At 39.1% G+C, this 22494-nt stretch overlaps 1 protein-coding gene across 4 annotated transcripts in view; it reads left to right on the top strand.

Moving 5' to 3' along the window:
- KIAA1549 (KIAA1549 ortholog) overlaps window positions 1–22494 on the top strand; it is a 152090-nt gene that overhangs the window by 78764 nt on the left and 50832 nt on the right. For all 4 annotated transcript variants that reach the window (XM_049822188.1, XM_049822185.1, XM_049822189.1 and 1 more), the window contains exons 4-8: window positions 4142–4319; window positions 5835–5962; window positions 7408–7591; window positions 14936–14995; window positions 17270–17415. In XM_049822188.1, coding sequence (XP_049678145.1) covers window positions 4142–4319; window positions 5835–5962; window positions 7408–7591; window positions 14936–14995; window positions 17270–17415 — 696 coding nt within the window. The remainder of the gene's footprint in view (window positions 1–4141; window positions 4320–5834; window positions 5963–7407; window positions 7592–14935; window positions 14996–17269; window positions 17416–22494) is intronic.

Raw genomic sequence — 22494 nt, 5'->3', positions numbered from 1 at the left:
AACATCTCTGTGGAATCAGTTATGCTTATTTTATGCTAGAATGCTGCTATCGTATGTGTTCTTTTTGATGCCTTGGGTATGGGTTTTGCACTAAAAATAATCACTAGCAAATGTCTTCACCTCTAATGGCGGAATACTAACAAAACTTATTTTAAAAGAAGAGCTGTCTATAATATCAGTATGCTGAGTGGTGATGTGATGCAAAATTTTGAACAGAATTTGTCTATATTGCTAAACTTAATTATTCAAACAGACCTGACTTTTGTTAGTTGAGAGTACCCAGGAACCGTGAGTACATTTGCAAGTTATGGTAAAGCAGTGCATTTCTCTAAGCTGCTTTTTTACTGTGTCTCCTATTACAGCTCACAGATGTTGTTCCCTTGCTGTGATGTAATGCACAGTAAATCAGGAGGCAGTCTTGTTAAATTTAACTTTGTAGTAATGTATGCTTTAAAAATAAAATCCATGGCAACGATGGATATAACTGCTGCTCAGCTTAACACTGAAAGGAGAATTAAAACATTTTTTTCCCAACTCTTTCACTTGAGACGTTGGTCTCTGCTTCTTTATTATTTCAAACATTCTGAGTTGTTGAAGTGGAAAAAAAAAGGAGGCAAGCCTTGAATCCTGCCTAATGAAAAAAACTTTTGTCAATGTTTTCCAAGCAAAAGTCTTTACAGCAAAGTGGGAATAACCTAAAATTTTAAAGTTCTTTCCAGTTGGTCTCAATGTATTGCATCTGCAAAAGAATAACACCCTGTTGTTTGAATAAGAGTAATTTTTGTCAACTTTCTCTAATGTAGACTTTATGATACTTGGGTAAGATCTGTTATATAATATTGCCTTGACTTAGCTTTGTTGCACTGGGGTGTGAAATAAAATAGCGTTGGCAGTGACTTGCTGCCAGGACCCATGGTGCCATTAAGTTCATGCCAACAGGAAAAAGCTTTCTGCCAGCCTCCTTTGTGCTTGGAAATTTTATCATGCAGTATAATGTATACCTCAGCCACTTTATTGCTCTATTTAATAAAGGGTTTGGGGCCTGTCCTTAGTGTATTGGTTTCTATAATCCAAAGTCAGTAAACCTCTGCCTTCAAAGTAAGGAGATCAGTTCATTGTCAGGCAGTTAAATACTGCTTTCAAAGATGCCACCTTGTGGACTTTTGCTGGCTTCATCGCTGCTCACTGCTGCTGAAATTCTGGCTGGTACTGTTCAGGTGTGTAAAAATGGTGAGAGAATTGTTGCCTTAGGATCCTAATGTGCGTAGAAGCAGAAGCTTTGTTTCATTTTTAAGACCTGTGAGCTTTTGTAGCCCATCTTCAGGAAGTTAAACGCTCTCTGCAGGCTCTTTACAGGGTGCTTAATAAGGTGGTGGTGAGGAAATGGGTTGTATATGCTTTCTGCCAGATGTTTACACAGCATTAGAGAGCGGAGCGTAGGCAGGGATTAGACTGTAGTGAAGGCACATCTAATCAAAGATTTTAGTGGGCAATAATCAATAGCGGATGCTTAGGGAACATCATAAGGGACAGAGTAAGCATACAGTGATATTTTCCCAAATACTCTTCTAGCCTCTAGTAAATCAAGGCTTTAAAACTTTCTGTACTAGAAGCGCGCTCTTTTGCGAGGGTAGCTTTGAATATCTCATTCAGTTCCAGGTTGTGTCCTGGAAACAGCAGAGTTGGATTAACCGTTGCACTTTGGAGAAGGGATGGCTTAATTTGAGGTGGTGTAAGGGTTCTCTGCCCCTACTGAAGGTTTCTGCTTTTGCTGTGGGAATGGCTCCAAAGTGCACATGGAGTCTTGAGTGCTTCTCTGGCTTTCTGGCCCAAAGTGTTAAGAAATTTGTCCTTTTTTAATATAAGAAATCTGTGCTTGTTTACTTTAATAGGTGGCATTCTAAAATGTGGTGGTTTAGCTAGCTTATTTGTTAGCATCTGTCCTGGCCGTAGAGGTGAAACCTCCAAGAGAGGGTTAGATGGACAGTTGGGTTTGTGAACTGTTAGTGCTGTGCCAGGAGGAGTGATTCTCATTCATGAATCGAGAGTCATGAGCTGTGCTCATCTATCCTAGATGACTTTGCAAACTTCTCTGTGAATTAGCTTGTAGACAGCATCATGCTGGCATGGCTATATTATTTCTGTCATCTGAATTAGGTTGTAGAGAGCTAACTCTAGACAGCCCTGCAATATCTCAAGCAGAAATAGCTATTGTTTTGACCTGTAGTGGTTCTAATCTACGTACTTCAAAATTACACTTAAAAGTTGTGGGTTTTTAAAATTTCCATTCTTCTGGAGTTGCCATTGCTTTTCTGCTGCTGTGAAGCAGAAAAGGGAAACGGTATTAGGTGTTAAGATGAAAAAGTTGATGCAAAATTCCAGTGAGGTATTCAGGGTAGTCTGCTTTCATTGCATCTATGGGGCACTGCAGCAGGTCAGAGATGGAGACAACTGAGTTGGTTATCAGAGGCTTGCTTTCTTCTCTGAAACGCCGAACTCCAGTGCAGAAGTGTGTGCTGGCTACACTAGGCCTCTCTTCCTCAGCATGTATTGCTTTAGAAATCACCAGCAAATTGTCACTGAGATTTGTAATTCTAATTCCTCTTTTTCTTGCCTTTTAAATAGTCTCCTTTGCAAGTAACGGGCAACTTTCTTTTGGCATGTCTTACCCATTATAACTTCTGTTTCCATTTGACAAACTGAAGCTGCAGAGATCATTTCGTCCTGAGATAAAAGGATAAAATTTCAGATAAGAGGAACTGAAAAGAGGTGTGCATATTATTCATTTCAAACAAATTTGAGTTGTATGGGTCTACATCCATTTAAAATAAAAACTGCATGTGGCATATATTTGTGGACTAAGAATGAAGAAAAGAATAATGAGCAGCATAGGTTTTTTTTTATTTCTTCTGCTACTGAGGTAGTTTCTTCTGCTATAGATGATCTCTTTGAAATGCATGGTTTTTTAGAGGATAGGAAAGAACTGCTTGCTGTCTCATCTAAACAGCAATTGCCATCACTTTACACTGTTGCAGAGAATGCCAGTGCAGAACATGTGGGTCACCATTTAAGTAGCACTGTGCTTTTCTACAAGACTGATCCTGAAGTTGAGGATATCTAATATAGCTCTTCACCAGCACAAAGCCTGCAAGGTGCTAGCATCTCTTAATCTAAGAGGTGCACATTTATCAGAGCCTTTGGGTCTCTGGTTTAGATTATTTATTTATTTGTGATGCCATCATGTTGGATATCTCAAAATATTTTAGAGTGACTGCCTTAGGCAAATAAAACAAACTGGGGAGTAAACCAAAGAGACAAAAAACAATGTTGGGGAAACAGGTGTCCTTGATATTGAGACAGTTTCTCTGAGGAAGAGAAGACATGGCAATATGTTTAAGTAACTAAAAGCCTTCAGTTTGTTTTTGCTTAGGTGACAGAGAACTGGTGGATAATAGTGTCTGCATGGAAACATTCACCTAGGTTTATATTTAACTTACAGTCTCATTTCTTTTACACAATGACTAAGGCTCCTCAGGGTTTTTAAGAAGACTCAAAGTCAGGAGATGAAGTGGGAGAGGAAAATTGTAATTGTGGTAACTGGTCTGAAATAAGCAGATAGAAGTGTTCTCTGGAAGAAAGCGTTCTTCAGTGTGAAAATTAAGTCCATAAAACACAGGTTATGTGTATTTTACTTCTTGACTATCACATGTGAATGGTATAGGATGTATTCCCTATGCAGTATATGACTGAAATGCAGAAGCCACGCAAGCGGTTCAATAAGTACGCAGCAATTTTGTATGGGTACTCTTATGTATTCCAGGGGAATGCAGGCAAGGGGGAGTGCTACTATGCTGGGATGTGATAAATCAACAAGTGTTGAGTTTGGTGTTGTACTGAAGGGATTCTAGTAGGTGTGCCTAGCATGGGGGAGTTGCCTCTCTGATGCACTGGAGCAGAGGCTGCAAGGTGCAGCACTAGCAAAGTGTTTGTGCTTCTGCTCCCTCTTTGAAAAATAAAGATTGTATTTTTCTACCGCTTGATGATGTGGCTTTGAAATGTGTGAGACTATGTAGGTCTAAAGTGTTGCCAAATTTCACATTGAAGATTATTTTTTTAAATTTCCTTTTTTTCTTTTTTGTAGGTTTATAAAATTTCCCCTAAATTTGCTTTCTTGGTGACATCAGGTCCTTTTGTTTACACGGCAGTAGCTGTCATAAATGTGCTTGTGAACAGCAGTCTTCTTCGTGGTGAGGCCCCCATGATCCTCTCACTTCATCCTTCTTTCACTGTGCCAGATAACAGATTCCAAGTTCAGACAGGTGAGTTCTTCCTGACACGAAGAGGAGGAGATGTAGCTTTGTATTGATTCACACTTCTTCACTTGTGATCAAGTATGCAAGGTCAAGTCAAAACCCTGTGTTCTGTTGCTGTGAATCTTAATTCTTGGTTGTTAGTGAAATACTTGCCAGATCCATGGTTGAGAGATGATAAATTGTAAACGGTTTACCCCATAATTTCATGATTTTTTCAAGAAAATTTTTTTGGCATGTTGCAAAATACATGTGCTCTTTCTTGCTTCAAAAGGTGAGAAAAGAAAAAAAATTGTGAAACATTTACTTATAAAATCACAGTGCAGCTACTTTATAATGCTCAAGTCAAGTTTCAAATTATGTTTACATTAAATGCTACTTTTTAGAATTGTTATAATGTAGGAGAATTGGTGAACAGGAGGATTGATTGCTCGTGTATAATGTCACTGGGAGGATTGCTCATGTAGTATTCAGCTTTCCATGGCTGCTGCATGGCAGCAGTTTATATGAAGTCCATGACTACTAGTAATCTAAAGTAAAATATTACTCATGTAATAGATTTTGAGAGTCAGTGGTATCATTTAAAATCTTCTTCAGGCACTGTTTGCATAACAAAACCACCTACCTGGTTGTTTGCCTGTGTAATGAGGTAGTGACAAGGATTGAGTATATAGTGAATGTCAAACATGGTGCTTTTGTTCAGGTATGTTTCCTGTGTTGTTTCTGCTCTATTAATAACTGTATGGTAAGACGTCACTTCTTTAATTGTACTGGTGTGATGTCTTTTTCCAACGCTTAACATGGTTATATAGGTATACAATAGACGTATTTTCTGTTCGTGAACCTTGTATAACATTGCTATTAGGGTCTGTAACCTAATCGTAGCATTTCTTTGGGCAAGACTACATCAGGAAATCCGCAGATGTGCATGTAGTTAAGGTCTGTGTGCTCACATTGCTCTACGCTCACTCTCTCTCCTGTGCTCTCTCTTTCTCTCCTATGAAAGACTTTTAAGGTATACGTATCTAGATTTGAAAGATTGCTTGCTAATTAGGTGTTTTGAAAGTGTTAGACTGATACTTAATGGACCCAATATGTGGTCTTTTAGACAAGCTAACTACTATATTTCAGGCTACAAGAAAAAAGAGATCTCTTGCTTTTTTCCTTAAGATTTTCATTGATCTCTTGGGTACTAAGGATTTCAGTGTGGCTGATTCAGTGTTCAAGTCGTGTAAAATTAGCCACATATATGTAGTGAAGGTCCTTCAGTATGCAAGAGGAACCAGTGGGTATTCTGTCCCTAATATCTTTTGGTAATCTAATTACTGCTGCAGCAGATATTAATGAGTAGCGGATTTACTGCACCCACACAAAATGTATTTCTACTGTATTTTTACCCAGTGTTTCACTGAATGTGTCCTGAATTCCAAGAGAAAGTGATAACCCTGTGGATTCTCTTGCTCATTTTGTTCTCTCTCGTGGAAGTACGTGTCTGTAGTAATAACGTGTACTTTTTGCCTTCAGTCCTTCAGTTTGTGCCTCGGAACGTGGATGTTGGGTTCTGCAACTTCAGCCGGCGCATTGAGAAAGGGCTAACAATGGCATTCATGGAGGTGAGCAAACACCAGGAGTTCTACAACTTCACTGTGCAGGTAAGAAGATTAGTATATTTTATGTCTGTCCCTTTTTCTCCTCACCTTTGGTTGTCCTGTGTTTCATGCAGCCTGTAAAATGAGTTAGGTGTTCACTGGCTACCACTTGCTGTCTAGATAATGTAGAACTATGAGGCCTTGTCATGCAGTCAGTTTCGGGGGGTTTTTTCCCCCTACAAAATAATATGGCATTACATATCCCTCTGGTTTTCAGACTTTTTGAAAAAATGATCCAAGATGATGATTTATATCCAAAAGCATATTGATTATAATAGCGTTTATAGTTTTTCATGTAAAGGCTGCCCCAACCCATATCAAAGTCATTCCCATCAGATTTTACTATTACAGAGTAAGGTGTGTTTAGAATGCTTCTGTTGTAAAACAACTTCAGGTCTCATTGCCACTCGGGGGATCCTGGTAGAGAATATAGGAGTTATATGCACACCGCCATTATGTGAGCAAACAGGCTAGTTGCTCCTGACGTCTAGAAAGGCTTACAGTGCTATATGATGTCTGTGGCAGCTGCTACTGGAACTTCACATATGAAATGTATTGTATATGTGCTGGGTACTGAATCACACAGCAGAGCTTAAAACTCCCTGGAAAGTCAGTAATTCAACTTAATGAGACGAACTCCTTCTTCTGTCTGAATTCTTAAATTTAATCTAGCTTTATTATAATACCAAAATTAGTAACAATTTTATTGTGGTTTTTTTAACTGGCACCATAAATGCCCATCTGTGGTACCCTAAAATAAAATCGTAGCAGGAAAAATGGCATAAACTTTATAGTACCTAAAGTACTATATAGTACAGTTCTGAGCACTTCCCTGTACGTACAACTGAATGACACACTGTCACTAGATAGACTGAAGACAGAACACGCAAAACTATTTCTTAGACTACCAGCTCAGTGAACTTTTAAGTACTTTCTTACAGTCTGGAAGAGGTTTGTCTACATGAACACAGTTGCTGTGTACATTGGTGCCAAAATAAGGCTTCTAACCAGTGCTAGGGTCTGAGTGTGCAGAAGGTTTTGACCAAGAGAACATCCATTTTCAGAACGTTTCTTTACCATGGTCACTTCCTGTCTGTTCCACGCAGTTTGGTATTCATCTAAGATTCCTTTATTGGAAGATTTATTTTGCTGACTGATTTATTTTGCTGACTGTCTATCTAGGTGGGGTTTTTTTAATAATTTTCTGGACTGCAGCTTTCAGATCGTACTGAATTATTATTGACCTTAAAGGATAACTCTTAGAAAAGGAATTGCCATGTAACTTTGCCTCTTCTGAGACTCAGCAGGCTGAATCAGTCTGGAATAGAAGTTCCTCTGTTTTTATGTGAATTCCCGCCCTTCATATTAGGAAAAAAATCATGTCAAGGAAGGAATGGAAATGCCAATGATTTGATTTTGCTGACCCTTCTTCAATTTTGTCTTTTCAGATACTGAATATAACTCTGAGTAGGCCTGGGGTAGCGTTTCGACAAGGTCCTGTGAGCATTGTTTTTGCCATCCGAGATAGATACGGTTTTCTAAATGGGTCTGAAGTCAGTGAGCAGCTAAGAAACCTGTCTGTGGTGGAATTCAGCTTCTATCTGGGCTTTCCTGTGCAGCAAATTGCTGAACGTGAGTACTTGCTGTTTGCCAAGACCGCAAAACACTTTTTTTAGTATTTTTCCCTCTCTACAATTTTAAGGTAATTTTGTGCATAAGTGATAATGCAGCTTCAAGTACCTAATTTGTATCATGAATTCTGCAGAGCAAATCCATGCCCCTCTCTGCTCACATACCGCATATCAGCGTTACAGCAACTTGTTGCTTTTGTCATCATCCGTTCCTTTTGTGCTGGGCCAGTTGTGTTTAACCTGGCTTCATTAGTCCATGTGTCTTAGTCCAGATTAAAAAAAAAAAACAAACAAAAGTCACTTCAATCAATATTGCGGTGAAGTGCCATCCAGGGTTTGTCTCTGTGGTCATGCTACAGGTGCCTTTGCTGCTTCTCAGCGGAGTTTACTACCTTGGGCTTTGCGTCACACTTAACTGTGGCTCTGGCTTCTAGAAAGCCTCGGACACTGGCAACATAAGCTTGTATTTGCCCATATAGTCTGTCTGGGTTATCTGTTAGCAGCAGTGCATTTTTGAGTAGTCTATTATCTTTTAAGGTACTACCTTTTAAGTATATCTCTCACTTCTTATGTACAACTTGCATTGCAAGTTATTCCAGTCCATGGCCATCCTAAACTTAGATTAATGGGAACTGCCTGCATAGCAGAGTTTGCTTGACACTCAGCTGTGACAACTTATGTTTGGTTAGATTTTTCAGATGACCTCAGTCTCATAAATAAGCCAAGTTTCTAAACTCAACACTTATCCTTGTACACTAATGGATTGTTCATGACAGAAGTGACTCATGAACATAAGCAAGATGATGAGAGAACAGTATTTGCCTTTCCCCCCTGGTGGGTGTTGCTGTTAACTCAGTCCATTAATTCCTCATTTCTCCTATCTCACTGTGCTTTCCAATGCAGATTTTTAATGTTCAGACTTATTTTTGTGAGCTATATAGGTGCATAACATCTGACACAGTGATTCTTGCTATACAGTTAAATGTCTAGTGCAAAATCAGGCCTAATTGTAGCTGCTGTTCATTATGCAGCTGTGTAGTAGTATGCCAATAAAGATACTGTAAAGAGAGTGATTGTCAACAGAAGTTGTTCTCTGTAGCGCCTTTAAATATACGTGAGATGATTGCACAGGATACTTTCCCAGTGACTAGAGGTAGTTTAAACGTACTAATTTTCTGAAACTTTTTGTTTTCATTTTTCAGCATTTTTGAACCCTCTGCTCCCATAATAAATTTTAAAAAAGTACGAGGTTGCTGACTCATTTCCTTTAAACATTTCTGCTCTCATTCAGTCTCACACAGACTGTGCCTGTGCGGTGGTAGCTGTATTTAATTGAGCCAGGACCAAAAGCCTTGAGAATCCCTGTCCATGGATGACTAGCATTTCTTTTGTTCCTTGTGAGGCCATAGAACTTCTCCGGTTGTGGGCCGTGGTCTTTATCTCTCACTGAATTCAAATTAAATGTTGCTCTTGTCTTGATTGCTTGAAAGATGTTTCTCTTTACTCTGTCATCTCTCTTGCACCTTTGCCCTAGAGTTCATTTAATTTTTAGTCTCTTGGGTAATATTTTTTGGTGTTGTGGGGCTTTTTTTTTCCCTGTAATGTATGCACATCTGGTCCTACAGTTTTTTAGTTTTGTCCACATATTCCGGAGTGATATTTGTAGTGAATTTGCACATTGACCCTTGCTGAGAATCCATGTTCTGGAATTTGTGATGGAGCTACAGTGCAATTAAATGGTAACAGAATTTCTACCAAAGCCTGTGCATCCTGAAAGACAGGCTGGTCATGGGGGGAAAAACATTCCTATTAAACATGCATGTACACTGTTCTCCTTATTTTCCTTTCCTGATGGTACTTAGGAAATTTGAAGGTAATTTCTTTAGTGCTCATAGCAGGAGCTCTGCCTGTGTTACCTGCATGCTTATAGGGCCTGACCAGTGGGGCTGATTCCTGGCTGATGCCAGTGGAGCTCTGGTAGCTCACATGTTACTGAGAAAGACGTGCAAAGTAGAATGAGTGAAGAGGTCAGGCAGTGTCTTTTTGGAAGACAGTCCTGTCCCTTTCAGATTACTCCTCCTTTCCCGACTACTCTGAGGATTTGCAATGAAGTGATGTAGATGGTGGCTGTTGTGGCTTGGCACGTTTGGCCTCTGTTAGTACAGTGGCATGTCGAAGCCAGTGGGTGAGTTAGTTCTGTAACTTTGTTTCTGAAGCTTCAGGAATTGTTTGTTTATTCCTGCTGGCGATTTTTAACAGGTATGCTAACAGCGTGGTAATTTCATTCCTGCAAATTCAGCACAGGCCTCCAGACTTCAAACACAAAATTATTCTTCCTTCCCTCAAATCCACCAAATCTCCCAAACAATTCCAAACCTCAAATCCTCAGGCAGACCCTTAGTGTAGGAAGGCAGTTACTCATCAGTGGTGACTAAGTCCATCATGATACATCATGATACACACTCTATTCCCAGGTTCTCCTACTTGGAGCTCTTGAAAAATGCTGTTTCTTTGGTGTACATCCCCAGTAGTGGAAATGATGACAGCTGAGCAAGCTATGTATACACCCTTGCTGTCAAAGACCCCACCTAACTGCTGCCATAGTTTATTGAATGAATGTTGGCAACAGAGCATTGCGTTTGCCTCAGAGATTTTAGCCAGAGCTGCTTGTTGTTGGTGTGTCTCGATTTGTTTGATAGAGAAATTTTGAAGATGACCTTCAAATTTGTCTAGACTGAATTTTCAAAACATTTAATGTTGTATTAAAATAAATAAAATACATGTAATAAATCAAATGAAAATAAATATATTAAATTTCAATTTAGTAATTAAGAATTTTTGGGAACAGTGAGATCTTCCTAAAGTTTGTAGCGCAGAAAACACGAAGATTTGGTGGATATGGTGCCCTAAATTAAGAAGCATCTTGTCAGCATTTGACTTGCTTATTGCTAGAGGAATTCAAATTTACTATAGATTGAGCCCACTGCAGGACAGCTCATTTTGATTTGAACTTGTCTAGTTTGGTCTCAGTTGCACTTTGGTGGTTTTGTAGCCACTGTTTTGGAGTACCAGACATGATGCCAGTTGGTAAGTCAGCCAAGTGGGAACACAGTTTCTCAGCTTGTTAGAGCTATGGGTCTGCCAGTCAGCAAGCACAATAATGAATGTAGTCCATACGCTTCTATAAATGAGGCAACCACACTCGGTTCTTTTTTTAGCTGTTTCTACAGGTTTTTTGCACTGTTCCTGTGACCGTATTTTGAGCCAAAGGATTTTAGATCTTCAGTATTCAGAGCTAAAAATCATGTCCAAAGGCTCAGCAGCATTGGGCAGATCCTTCTTGAGACATCTTACTCAAGATGTTGAGGACGACCAACAGCCAGATCCTCAAAGTTACTTTGGCAGGAAGATGCCTAAACTTTTTTTGTTTTCTAGGCCCTGAACTCTCTGCATTCATGTTCTCCCTTGGTCTGCAGAGCAGTTGTAGCAGGGAAGGTGTTGTGAAGATCTTAGGTAGCTGCTTTGCTCTGTGCAAATTAATATGCAACCCTCTGCTTTTCAGTGTGAATTTTTGGGGGAATTTTGGATATTTACATACCGACATATAAATAATTTATGTATGTTATTGTTTATATGCAAATATGAAATGTTCCATGCCGTATTGTTCTATGCCATTTGTGCCTTAGATATCAGGCATGCTAACAGTTAATACTCTTGGTGGTGACTTTTTCTTTTTCCCCTTGAGGGCTCTGTATATAATTTTGTAAGTTTTATAGTCTGCATCTGAAAAAAAAGAAATGATTTATAGGTAAGCTGAGCTGTCAGGGGGTTGAAGTTGATTCATACTAAGGAAAAGCTACTTGTGTAGTATCATTGTATCTCAATACTGTTAAGTGAAGTGAGACCTTGCCATCGATATCCCAAATATAAGCCTTGTTTGAAGGAATGTATTTGCTCCCTGCCACTTGTTCACTTCACATTGCCTTTCACACACAGCCCTTTTACTGTTTTGTTTGGGGTTTTTTTTCACATAACTAATATGTACTATTTATACTTTTAACTGCAGTACATCATTAACAACAGGAGTTTTTTGTCAGCTTTTTTCCACTCATTTAAGTGTCAGGGTCAGTAGTGAAAGTTGTTAATTTGACAGAATGGACTGTTCTGTTCAGGAACAGGGCTGTTGGAGTGGCCAAGCTTGGAAACTTCCAGACTTTTTTCTCCCCCCCCCCCCGACTTCTAGGTGACTTCAGCAACATGCTTATATTCAAATGCTCAATTTATACTTTCTTACATGTTTATTTTGCATTGTCCATCTTACATCTCGCATTTTAGATTGTGAACTGGTTAGATGGTCATGAACTACATGTCAGCAGAAAGAAAACCAAGTCTAGTCATGTTTTTTGGGTGGTAGTTCATTAAACACAATAAGAAAGAATATTTTTGGTATCTCTTTATGACTGGAAGATTTCTCTGAGGACAGGCAAAGGCTAGCTGTGGACTACATGAGGAATATTGGCCTTCATGAACTTACCCCCGAATAAATCTTTGTTTTTATTATTACTTTACATAGAAAGAGTTGTCTTGGGACTTGCTATTTTTTCAGTGCCAAAAGTAGCACTTTGATGGGTGGCATCTATTTTAGATATCTTGGAGATGTTGCAAGGCCAATAGGATAATATAAAATTGTACAATACAGTCCAAAGACTGCAGAAATATTTGGCAGGTTTTTTTCTGGGTGGATTTTGGATCAGACTTTTAACAGATACAGTGTGTTACTATTGCCCACACCCCAATATTTGCATGGAATCTTATTTTTCAGTTGATGCCTTCTCATTCCAAATACAGCATTCCACCCATGCTTTCTATTACTGGTTCCTCCATTTATCAGAAATAAGAACAATCAATGTGGTACCAGTTCTATCCTGCATGGTCCCACACGTCTCTACGAGAGGGTTGGAGAGATCCTTGTTGGAGCATCTGGCGAAGGCCATGTTGTCCGAGTGGTGTGCTCCAGACTGCTGTCAAGAGGCTTCTGGGTGACTAGGTGACCCTTTGCCTTTTCAGTCAACATTGAATCAATGCTGTTACGTGGTATGTTTCTTCAGGGCTGTGTGATAGAATCTTCTAATGGTGCTAGCATCTACTTCATTAATGCATCTAGTCATTAGCAGACCAGCTGCAATCTAACTAATAATTGCATTTTGTCTATCCAGCTTCCCCCTTAGAATAACAATCAGTCTGTGCTGCTTTTAATCGTTAGTTCCAGGGGGCATTAGGAATCTTGCAAATATGATCTTGCTGCAGTGCTGAGACTCCAACTGAGCTCAGGATCTGGCCACTGGTGAGACACTTGAGTGACCTGTGGAATAAGAGTTGGAGCCTGGACTTTGACTTCTGAGCATGATCTCAGTTGCAGAAACATCCATCATTTCATGAATTCTTTGTCAGAACCTAACCTTAGTTGCCAATGATCACGGCACATCTTCCTTTTCAATTTCAAGATTTTCTGCTCAAGTTGTTTTATTTTTAAATTTCATTAATTCCGTGAAAAGTTTAAGTGAATAGTCATCCAGCAATTTGCATGAATTAAATCATTTTCAAGTGCTGATTAGAAAAGTGTGAAGAGCACATTAAGTATTGAGGCAAAACACGATTTTGGTTTAAAAGAAGGAAAAACTCCCAACTGCTAGCAGTTCAAAGCTTTATGGTCATTGGAAGGTTTTTGATTTTCTTATCTTGCTCTTTCCATGCTTTGGAGAAACAACAGATGCAGTTTAGTTTATTCTTTTTTGTTCAGGTTTTATTTCTAAATTGAAGCAAAAAACTGCACGACCAGAGTAAATAGAACTCCAATCTAAAAGCTACAATCAGAAGAATTGTGCAGCAGGATGCTAAAAATAAATGTGTTTGTTTAAATGGACTGTGAGGTGTTTCTTGTGTGTCTGAGAGTTTGGGAAATTTGATGCATCCTGGTCAGCGTACAGAGGGCTGATGTTTCCTGTTCAGAATAAAGGACCATATTCTGATGCTCTTCTGAATAGTAGATCACAAAGTACCTCCCAGGTGGTTCTTTTGAAGCTAGTGATGCTATTATTGAAATAAAGGTGGAATAACCAAATTTTCATTTTCCATAGGACTATTTGTAAATCTATGAAAATAAAAGGTACAATGTAACTAGTGCTTCTGTTACTCTTGCCTTAACAAAAAATCATAGTTTTTTAAGGGGCAAAAGAATCAGTTTTTAGGTACACTGACAGAGGTCAGCTACTCTACAAATTATTGCATAATTAAATTACAAAAATAGTAACTTTCTGTTTCTCTGAAACGTACAATACTGGCAAATTATGCTACAACTGAAGACATCTTTATTCTAAATTGATCTAGTGTGGACCAGGTCATTTAATTGTCACGTGCCACATTCTTTCTATCCATGAAATGGTTTAAAAATTAACCTTTGTATAATGCTTAGCAAACTGCATCTGGATTAAATATTTTGAGAAAGTTAAGACCATTCCTTTTACTTATTGCCACAGTGAAGCTTAAGACTTACCTTGAGGAAACTGTTGGCCCAGCCCCCATCTTCACTTGTCTCCCAACATGTCTTTACTGCTCTCCAGTGGAAACCTTGGGAAAAATCTTATCCCTGCTGAAGTCAGTAGAAATAGACTTTATTTACTTCACCGGGGCAAAGATTTCACTCTGGAGCAGAGCCTTTCTGGAAAAATTGAGAAATTAAGAAAGCTTGGAGCCACCAAGCCAAACATAAAATCCATGAGATTTGTCTACAGCAATGTTTCTACATACATTTTTTTGTGATTTTTGTAAACAAATAAGTTATCAAGAAGGTGCTTTTTTTACTCCTACCCCCTGCACAAGTCTGGAACCCAAATCAGGTATATTTAGTTTTCTGCTCTACATTTAGTGTTTCCATGTAGTTTCTGCCTCAGAGAAGGTCTTATTTTCATTCCAAGACACTCATGAGTTGCCTCATTGCCCTTTGAGCAGAAGCGTGATCCTGCAGCTAGCTCAGTAAGACCCACAATTCAGACAGTGAGCTTTTAAATTTCTAGAAGCAATGACCTCGGTACAGCAGCTTGAAATCTTTCAGGTAATAAATCTCACTGCTTCAGTTAGCTGCTTCTTGTTCAGAGATAAACTGGGGACTGTATGTTCGGAGCACTTTCCTTACCGTTGTGTCTGCATGGCCTCAGAAGTAGTAATACATCTGTGTAAATAAGATGTTTACTGACAGTATAAATTATGAAGTGGCTTCTTTTTTTGTGTATGTTGTTGAGAATACTGTTCTTATGGATGTTTTTCCTCCATTCTGTTTTTCCCTCAGCCTTTCATTATCCTAAGCTTAATGTGTCTCAGTTGATGAAATCTTCCTGGGTGAGAACAGGTACGTACAGTCTCTGTGAGTAAGAGTGCAATTATTTTTTTAGAAGGATAACTAGCCTACATAAATATCGATAGCTTAGGGGTGCTGCATTTTTATGAGGTAATAACGTGCCTTGAGCTGAATAAATTCTAAAACCAAAGGCCTAGTGACCTGGAATATCTGGGAAATGTAATTCCCGTGTTTAGAATGAACTACTGCAGTTCCTTGATAATGCATACAAAGTAGTTTTTGTCTATAAAGCAGTTCACTCGTAGTGAGACAACTTACAGTGTGAGGTATAAAGTGTCTACTCTGCATGCTGTCAATATACCACATTGATTTTTAGGGTTTTATTTTATTTTAAATGAAAACGAAAATTTTATTTGTGTGGCCCTTCCTACCAAAACATGCCAGGAATAAAACAATGAAAATAGATACATTCCGAGTATATGAGTTTCATCACATTTCATTGATCTCTTCTGATTTATTCACAGCAGATCCCTCCCACCCAAGTCTTCTGGGTGCTTTATTCTATAATTTACAGATACGCTTGAGCTGTCACATTTAGATTGCTCAAAGGCTGTTGAGGTTGCCTGCATGCTGTAGGTCCTTCCTGCTTCTTTTAAGCAGAAAGCCTGAACGGTGACCAGGCTGTGCCTACCAGACTTGCTGTTAGGGTACAGATGCCCCACTGGATACACTTCTGTCTTCCCACAAAGTTCCCTTCGATCCCACAGTAAGAAGAGGGTTTTTCCAGCTCAGAAATCATATCCCTTTGGGTTTTGCTAAACTTCCTGACTGCAAGATTTTGAAAGCCAATTGCAGCACCTTTTTTGCTGTGGAGGAATTTTTTGTAATCCCAGTTCTTGCAGGCAGCCTGGGAAGAGCTAATATACTTTGGATGAGTTGGTTCTTTCAGTGTGCATATTCAATTGTAAGGGTAATGAATCATGACAGAAGAAAATGATAGAATTTATGCACGTAAAGGTTTTTAATATTAGATTACCCAGATAAATGTTGGGATATGCAGTGTTCTCTATAGCTGTCCCTCTCAGTTGTAGAATAGAGTTCATGCTATTAAGCATAATTCATTGATACTGAAATTCAATACACAAGCAAGAACTGTCTTCTACTTGCTGCATATAATAGCCTTAGGCCACTGTCTGTCTATTTTGCTATTTAATTCTGAGATACTTAGTCTATGATTGAATTAGAAGACAGATGCTGTTGATCTCCGTGAGAAATCATGAAAATGTTTCCTTTTTCTGACATCTGCGGTGAAAATTTAGATGGAAAAAGTGCTTTTAATATTTTTGTTTTAAAAATTAAAAAGTAAAATTGTATTCAATGGATTTTATGTAATTGGATGGCTTTTTATTAAGTACCATGCTTAAAAAAATAAACATGAAAACATTGAAAAAGGGACTTTTAAAAAATATAAACCATTTTAGTGGAGAGACAGAGGAACGAAAACTGAATTATTTTACTGCAGTCATCAGTGAGTTGGTTTACTATCCTTTAGGGTTGTTTAATTAGGTCACTTGAATGACTATCGCTCCATTCACTCCACTTTTCTTTTACTGGATGCTATCTTGTTAGTGAAAGTCCACACTTTTTTTGTTTCCTATGTGTTGTTCCTCAGGGATTCCTCTTGGCATTAGCTGCCCCAGTGACCTGGAGTAACTGGGGTTGTAAAGTGAAGTAGGTAGGGCTACTAACCATTTTTTTTGTGCTATGATTGGCATACTTGTTGGCAATCTTTGTTATCTAGGGCAGGTGTACTTGGAATACACAGCTTCATTCATGTGCTGCTGTTCTCCTGCTTTTTCTCCTTGATTATGAGCCCTTGCCCTGCCCACTTCCACCTCTGTATCACTTCTGAACACAACATTTTGACTGAAAGTAGTTGCAGCAGTCAATTTAGACTGAATTTTCTCTTTTATTTGTTTTTAAACAATTCATTGAATGCTCAGAAGTTTATATTTTTTTAGAATTGAAACTTTTTTTTCAATATCCTGGGTCTGTCTAGCCTGGCTGAGGTTCCAAAAATGCCCTCTGCTCTAATTTTTTTTTTTTTAATTTACTTCTTTTAACCCTTTTCCCACCCAATGTCTTCCTTTCCAACATGTAACCTCCAGCTGAACTGGGCAGTATTCCCATATGAATACAACTGGTCTTGAATTGTCTGTGAGCTGTCACAGGATGACTCAAAGCTGGTAATTGAAGTTGCAGGAAAGACAATGAAAAGTTGTACTAATTAATCTGTGTTCTTGGGTTACTTTCTCTGCAATGTAGTTCTCTTGGGTGTCGTCGACCAGCGAATTCAGGAGGAAGTGTTTCAAGCTGAGATGGAACGGAAACTAGCTCACCTGTTAAACGAGGCTTTGGTCAGAGGGCGGATATGGAGACGAGCCAGTTTTGCAGGCAGCAACATTGTGCAGGTATTAAGAGCTCAAAGTCAGAGGAAGAAATACAGGGTAATAAATTACTGAGTAAGTTAATATTGTCTAGATTTTGAGTTGAGAAAGATAACTCAAATGCACATATCACATTTAGCTAGTTGATGATGCTTGTGTTTTGTACCTAAAATATGGTTCTTTTGGATGCCTTGTTGTCTTTTAAGCTAAACGTAACAAATGGAAACAACTGAGTATTTTAAGTGGCTACTAAAATATTCGGATGACTTCTTAAAAACAATAGTGAAACTTACTTTATCAACATCCTATTTTAAAAACTTGCTATCTTGTCTGACTTATATGACTTATGCCTAGCAGAAGGAGACAGGATGGTCATCTGAGTCAAAGTAGTACTCTGCTGGAACAGCTACTTCACAGCTCTCTGTGGTGGTTTGGTGGTGGTGTAGAGATGTGAAATAGAATCATGTGCACCTTGATGCAGCAGTAGGGTAGCATATTCTACCCCTTAACTGCCTATTTGTCACAGTATACTCCTGGTCACAGGAATGGCTTTCAAATAAGAATGATTAATCATGTCAAATTTTGTACACATGGCAGCTTCTGCTATCTGGATTCCAGTGCTGCTTTATAGTTTTGTCACAGGTGGAATTATTCACATAGTGTCCAAGAAGACTTGGATATTTAATTTTAAGTTTTAATTTCTCATATGTGTTCTTTCTAGTCAGTTCAACAAACAGAAAGCTGAAATACTTTCTAATGGCTCATCATCTTAAAAATTGCTTTTCCCAGCTAATTCATCGACAGTTGGTTTACCTTGCAGATGCCCTTCTAGTAGTTCAGACCTATTATCTTTATTTAATTTAATCCTACAGTTTTTGCTACCACTTAAATTTCCAGATGTTGGGATTTTCTTACTTTTGTTTTCCTGTCTCAGAAACATCTGTTTCAGTAATAGAGATTTTACTTTATTTTTATTTTTTGCAGCTTTGAATTGCTGTAAATAGATGTCTGCTTCAGATCTTCTATTCCCAACACCTCTTATTGCACTTTGTTCTTTATGCCTCAGTCCTCCCTTTGCATAAAAATTAAACAAATATTCCTTATGTTGCTAGCAAAGAAACCACAGCCTATAAAATGTGTACGTGTAGATTACGGTTTTATGTTTTTACATAATAAAGCTCGGGTAACTTATTTGTGCATGCACAAAATTACAAGCAGGTCCTTTTTAGCCAAACAATACTATTTCAGAAAATGGAAATGTAGCGGGTTTTTTAGGACTTTGTATTACTTACTGGGACATAAGATGAGGTCTGCAGCTTATGTTCCGAACAGCAGTGCTGCTCATTTATGCCATTTAATTAGTGCAAAGAATCTGCAAACTGCTGTCTTTGGGCAGTGGAGGATTCTCTTAGTTACAGTCAATGCATCGCTCCATCCCACATAACACAGGGCTTCTCCAGGTCCTTGCAGCCCATGCTGTTAGATGGCGTTAACATCCTGTAATAAAGGAGATGCCTAAGAAGGAAGGCTGGAGGAGATACCTTGCTGCTAGGTGTCTGTGATAGGTGTCCTGCTTTCCTGCATCAGAACGGTAGGTACCATCATGTACTATAGCTTCTTGGTGGCTTGCTTTGGCAGGATGTTCAGGTATATGGTAGGTGAGAGAGCCTTAGAGGCCGTTGTGTGCAGCTGGAGTGATGCACCTGGTAGTGAGCTTCTGAGTGGAGGACGATTTCTTTCAAGGATGCTCCCCTGTCAGTTGAAGATCTGGTCCATAGCCATTTGCAATAAACTTTTTAGTTTTACTGCTGCTAATTCTATTCCTCATAGCCAGGTTTATAAGCGGTGTTTGAAGTGTGTTGTATATATGCATCTGTTTGTGTCTTCAGGGAGAGCTGTTAATGTTCTTTGTGCTTTATATTCACATTTTCCTGTATATATTTCTTGCACACAAAGCAGTGACTGCTATGTTAGTAGGCCACAATGAACTCAAGAACAGGAGCTGCCAGCCACACCGAAATGTTGGATACTTTTATTACCGGGACATGCATATATCCACGAAAGACTAGACACACATTTCACTTGTGTTGAGCCCCTATAGACTGGAGTTTTTCCTGAGGTGAAAGATATTTATAGTGTATTGAAATGTGATGTTTCTAAGCTCTGTGGAAAATCAGGACTGTGGGTCAGAAGGTGAAGCAATTAGTTGTGAATGTTACTGCAGGCATATTAGTTTCCTTTCACATACTAAGAAAATAGAAGTGATACCTTGTGAGTTTTAGATTTCATTTCTGAAGGCGTGTGTTAGGATCTAAGAATGTTAAAAATTACTCCTTAAATCTAGACACTTTGAATAAGAGCTCTGGGCTATCTAGGGTGCCCAAATAGCATGCTTTCCCCTCTCATTTGCCTATCTGTGCTGTAACAGGTGGCACTCCATGATAAAAAAAAAAAAAAAAGCCTATAACCATTAACTACAAAAAACCTCTGAAGCCTCATGCCCGACTGTTATACATGAGATAGTTCCATTCGTTTTTGTGTGATGTTTGTGTTTGTTTCACAGAGAAAGTCATATATATATATATTTTAATATGTATCTGCTGTTGCCGCAAATTTGAAGGCACATATTTAACATGGTTTGCATTGCATCTGCAGAGGCTAGACCGTATGCTGTATTTTGTCAGTATTTTACCATAATAACTCAATTATCGTTAATTTTTTTGAGGAATTAAATGGCTTAATTGTAGTTTAAAAGTACACCAGGAGCTAATACAAAAATATTCATTTTCCTTCATTTCAGCGTGCTTGGTCTTTTAAACCTAATAGAAAGTGAAAAGGTGATCCTACTAAGTGGCAAAAAGAACGATGTTCTGATTTAAAGAACACATTAGGCGACACTTTAGTTGTAATGTGTGTGAGAAAGTAGTAGCTATGAGGGGACATAATGACTGAATTGAGCTTTTCATTAAGGCAGAGGTTCATTCTCTTGGTTTTCTACCGACAGTTTATGCGTCTCTCCCAAGCGTGTAATCTGAGTAAAGGCCCAGTCTCGCTGTGTGAGATTTTAGGTTTTTAAATAGAGCCTTTGGGGACTGCTGCTGCTTCACCTTTTCCTCAGAGGCATTTTGCCTCTCCGATGGCCGCCCCAGGCAGAGGCCGGCCCCTCCGTCAGGTTGCCCGCAGCCTGTTCGTACCTCTGTTTTGGCAAGCCGCTTTCTTGGCTGGCCAAGCCTCTGCAAGCCAGCAGAGGAAATGTCCTTAGCGTCGCCTTCAGCACCCTGGCCCTCTCGGTTCACTTGCCAGTGTCCCCAGCTCAGCGTGAGGAGGGTCTGCCGCAGCGGGTGAGCGTTCGGTGCGACAACAGCAAGTGCTGTCCTGCCCAGCCCCAGCCGGAGCACTTCAGGAGGAAGATGGCTGCCTGCGAGTGGCACCGCCATTTCCCGTCCTGACAGGTTCCTGCGAGAGCTTTCTCACACCCGAGGCAGGTTACGCACGATGCCCGTTTCACATACGCTTTATGTTGTGTTGTCTGCTGAACTGTTCAGACCACAATACAGCTTGATTTAATGGCCTGGATATTAAAATCCTACTTTTAATAAGGTGGAAAGCAGAATCTTTTTTGATTATTTTTTTACTTCGGGATGAACATAGTTAAAAACCGAAAATAATCCTTGTACGTGTGTTTTGGAGATTGTGTGTGTGCGTATTTGCTTGTTCCTAAGTAACGCTTCTGCCTTTGAAACCCTCAACCAGTTCACCCAGGAATTCCTTACTCCTGAGGGGCTGCTGACTGGGACATCCCACTGGCCGACTGACACTCTGCAAATGCCTTGTGAGCTTGCCCACCACCTGGATTTGCCTGCTTTAAATTATGAACTAGATTTGGTTACCAAGGCAACTCTGTTCACTGACCTATGATATTCTCTTGAAAACACTTTTTAAATTAAATTTGCTGACACCTGAACACAGTTAAGCCTTTACTATGTGGAGGTTAAATGCCCATCTAGTATCAGCAAAGATGGTATCATTTATGTACACAGAAGTTCAATTAGTCTTTTTCTTTTTTTTCTCATTTTCTGCCACCCATGTATTGAAATTCTTCTATCTCCTCCCTCCCGATGTCATCCCTCGCCAAAGTATAAATGTAAAATGCTTAAATGCTTCTTTACACATGGGCTGCTTTGCTGGATGCCTGAAAAATACTTTTTCTGCCTCTGCTTGCATTCTTAGCACTCTCAAGGATAGACGAACCTCTCTAAAATAAGAGCCAAAACCAATCTGAAGCTGCACAGAGAGTATAATTTGGAGCAAAATGGCACAAAACTTACTATATGGAAACTGTGTAAAAAATGGGCACAGTGCCTGAGTACCTCAATTTTATAAACAGACTTAAAACCAGTTCAGATCCAGTGTGCCATTTTCTTTGTTTCAGCAAACTCAAAGGTTAGTTTAAAAAAGAAGTTTTTTAGTGAATAAGCGTGACGGAGATGAAAACTGAAGTACCGATATTGTCACAGTTGCTGTGTTTATGTACAAGTCTAGTTGTCTCGTAGTCACCTCAAGAATACCCTGCTCAGCCATCAGCTTTTCCAGAATAGAAATGCATAACCATATTCCCTTGGATTTGAAATTTTGTCTGCAGCTTCCCTCAGTATGGTGTGAGCAGTCATAAGATAACTCTGTATTCAGAATGAATTATTTCAGATGAGATTTCTCTTAATATAGTGAGCTTAGCTCATCCATACCAGCCTGCACCTCCACCCTCAACTGAATTTCTTCATGCTCATTCCCATGTTCTCTATACTGTGCCAAAATACCTCTGGCTACTTCTACCTGTCTCCATTCTCACTGTTCTCACCCATCCCTGTTCCTCAGCACAGGGAGCCATACACTGTTGTTTTTAATTCTGTGCTAAAAATTGTATTGTTTCAGTTACAGCAACTTGCACTGGAATCTGTCCTCCTTCTCCTCTGCTCTTTCTAGAGGCAGCTGTGGAGAAGTTCCTTTTTTATCCCATTCAGTCAGCTTCTGACTGTTGCCCTGTGTGTACAAAACATATAATTACAGTACTACTTGGATACTCCACAATGCCACAAAACATAT

Source organism: Accipiter gentilis, chromosome 18 (genome assembly GCF_929443795.1).
Source record: "Accipiter gentilis chromosome 18, bAccGen1.1, whole genome shotgun sequence".
Classification (NCBI taxonomy): Eukaryota; Metazoa; Chordata; class Aves; order Accipitriformes; family Accipitridae; genus Astur; species Astur gentilis.
Note: the sequence above shows the minus strand (reverse complement) of the source record. Positions and strands in the feature narration are given on the sequence as shown.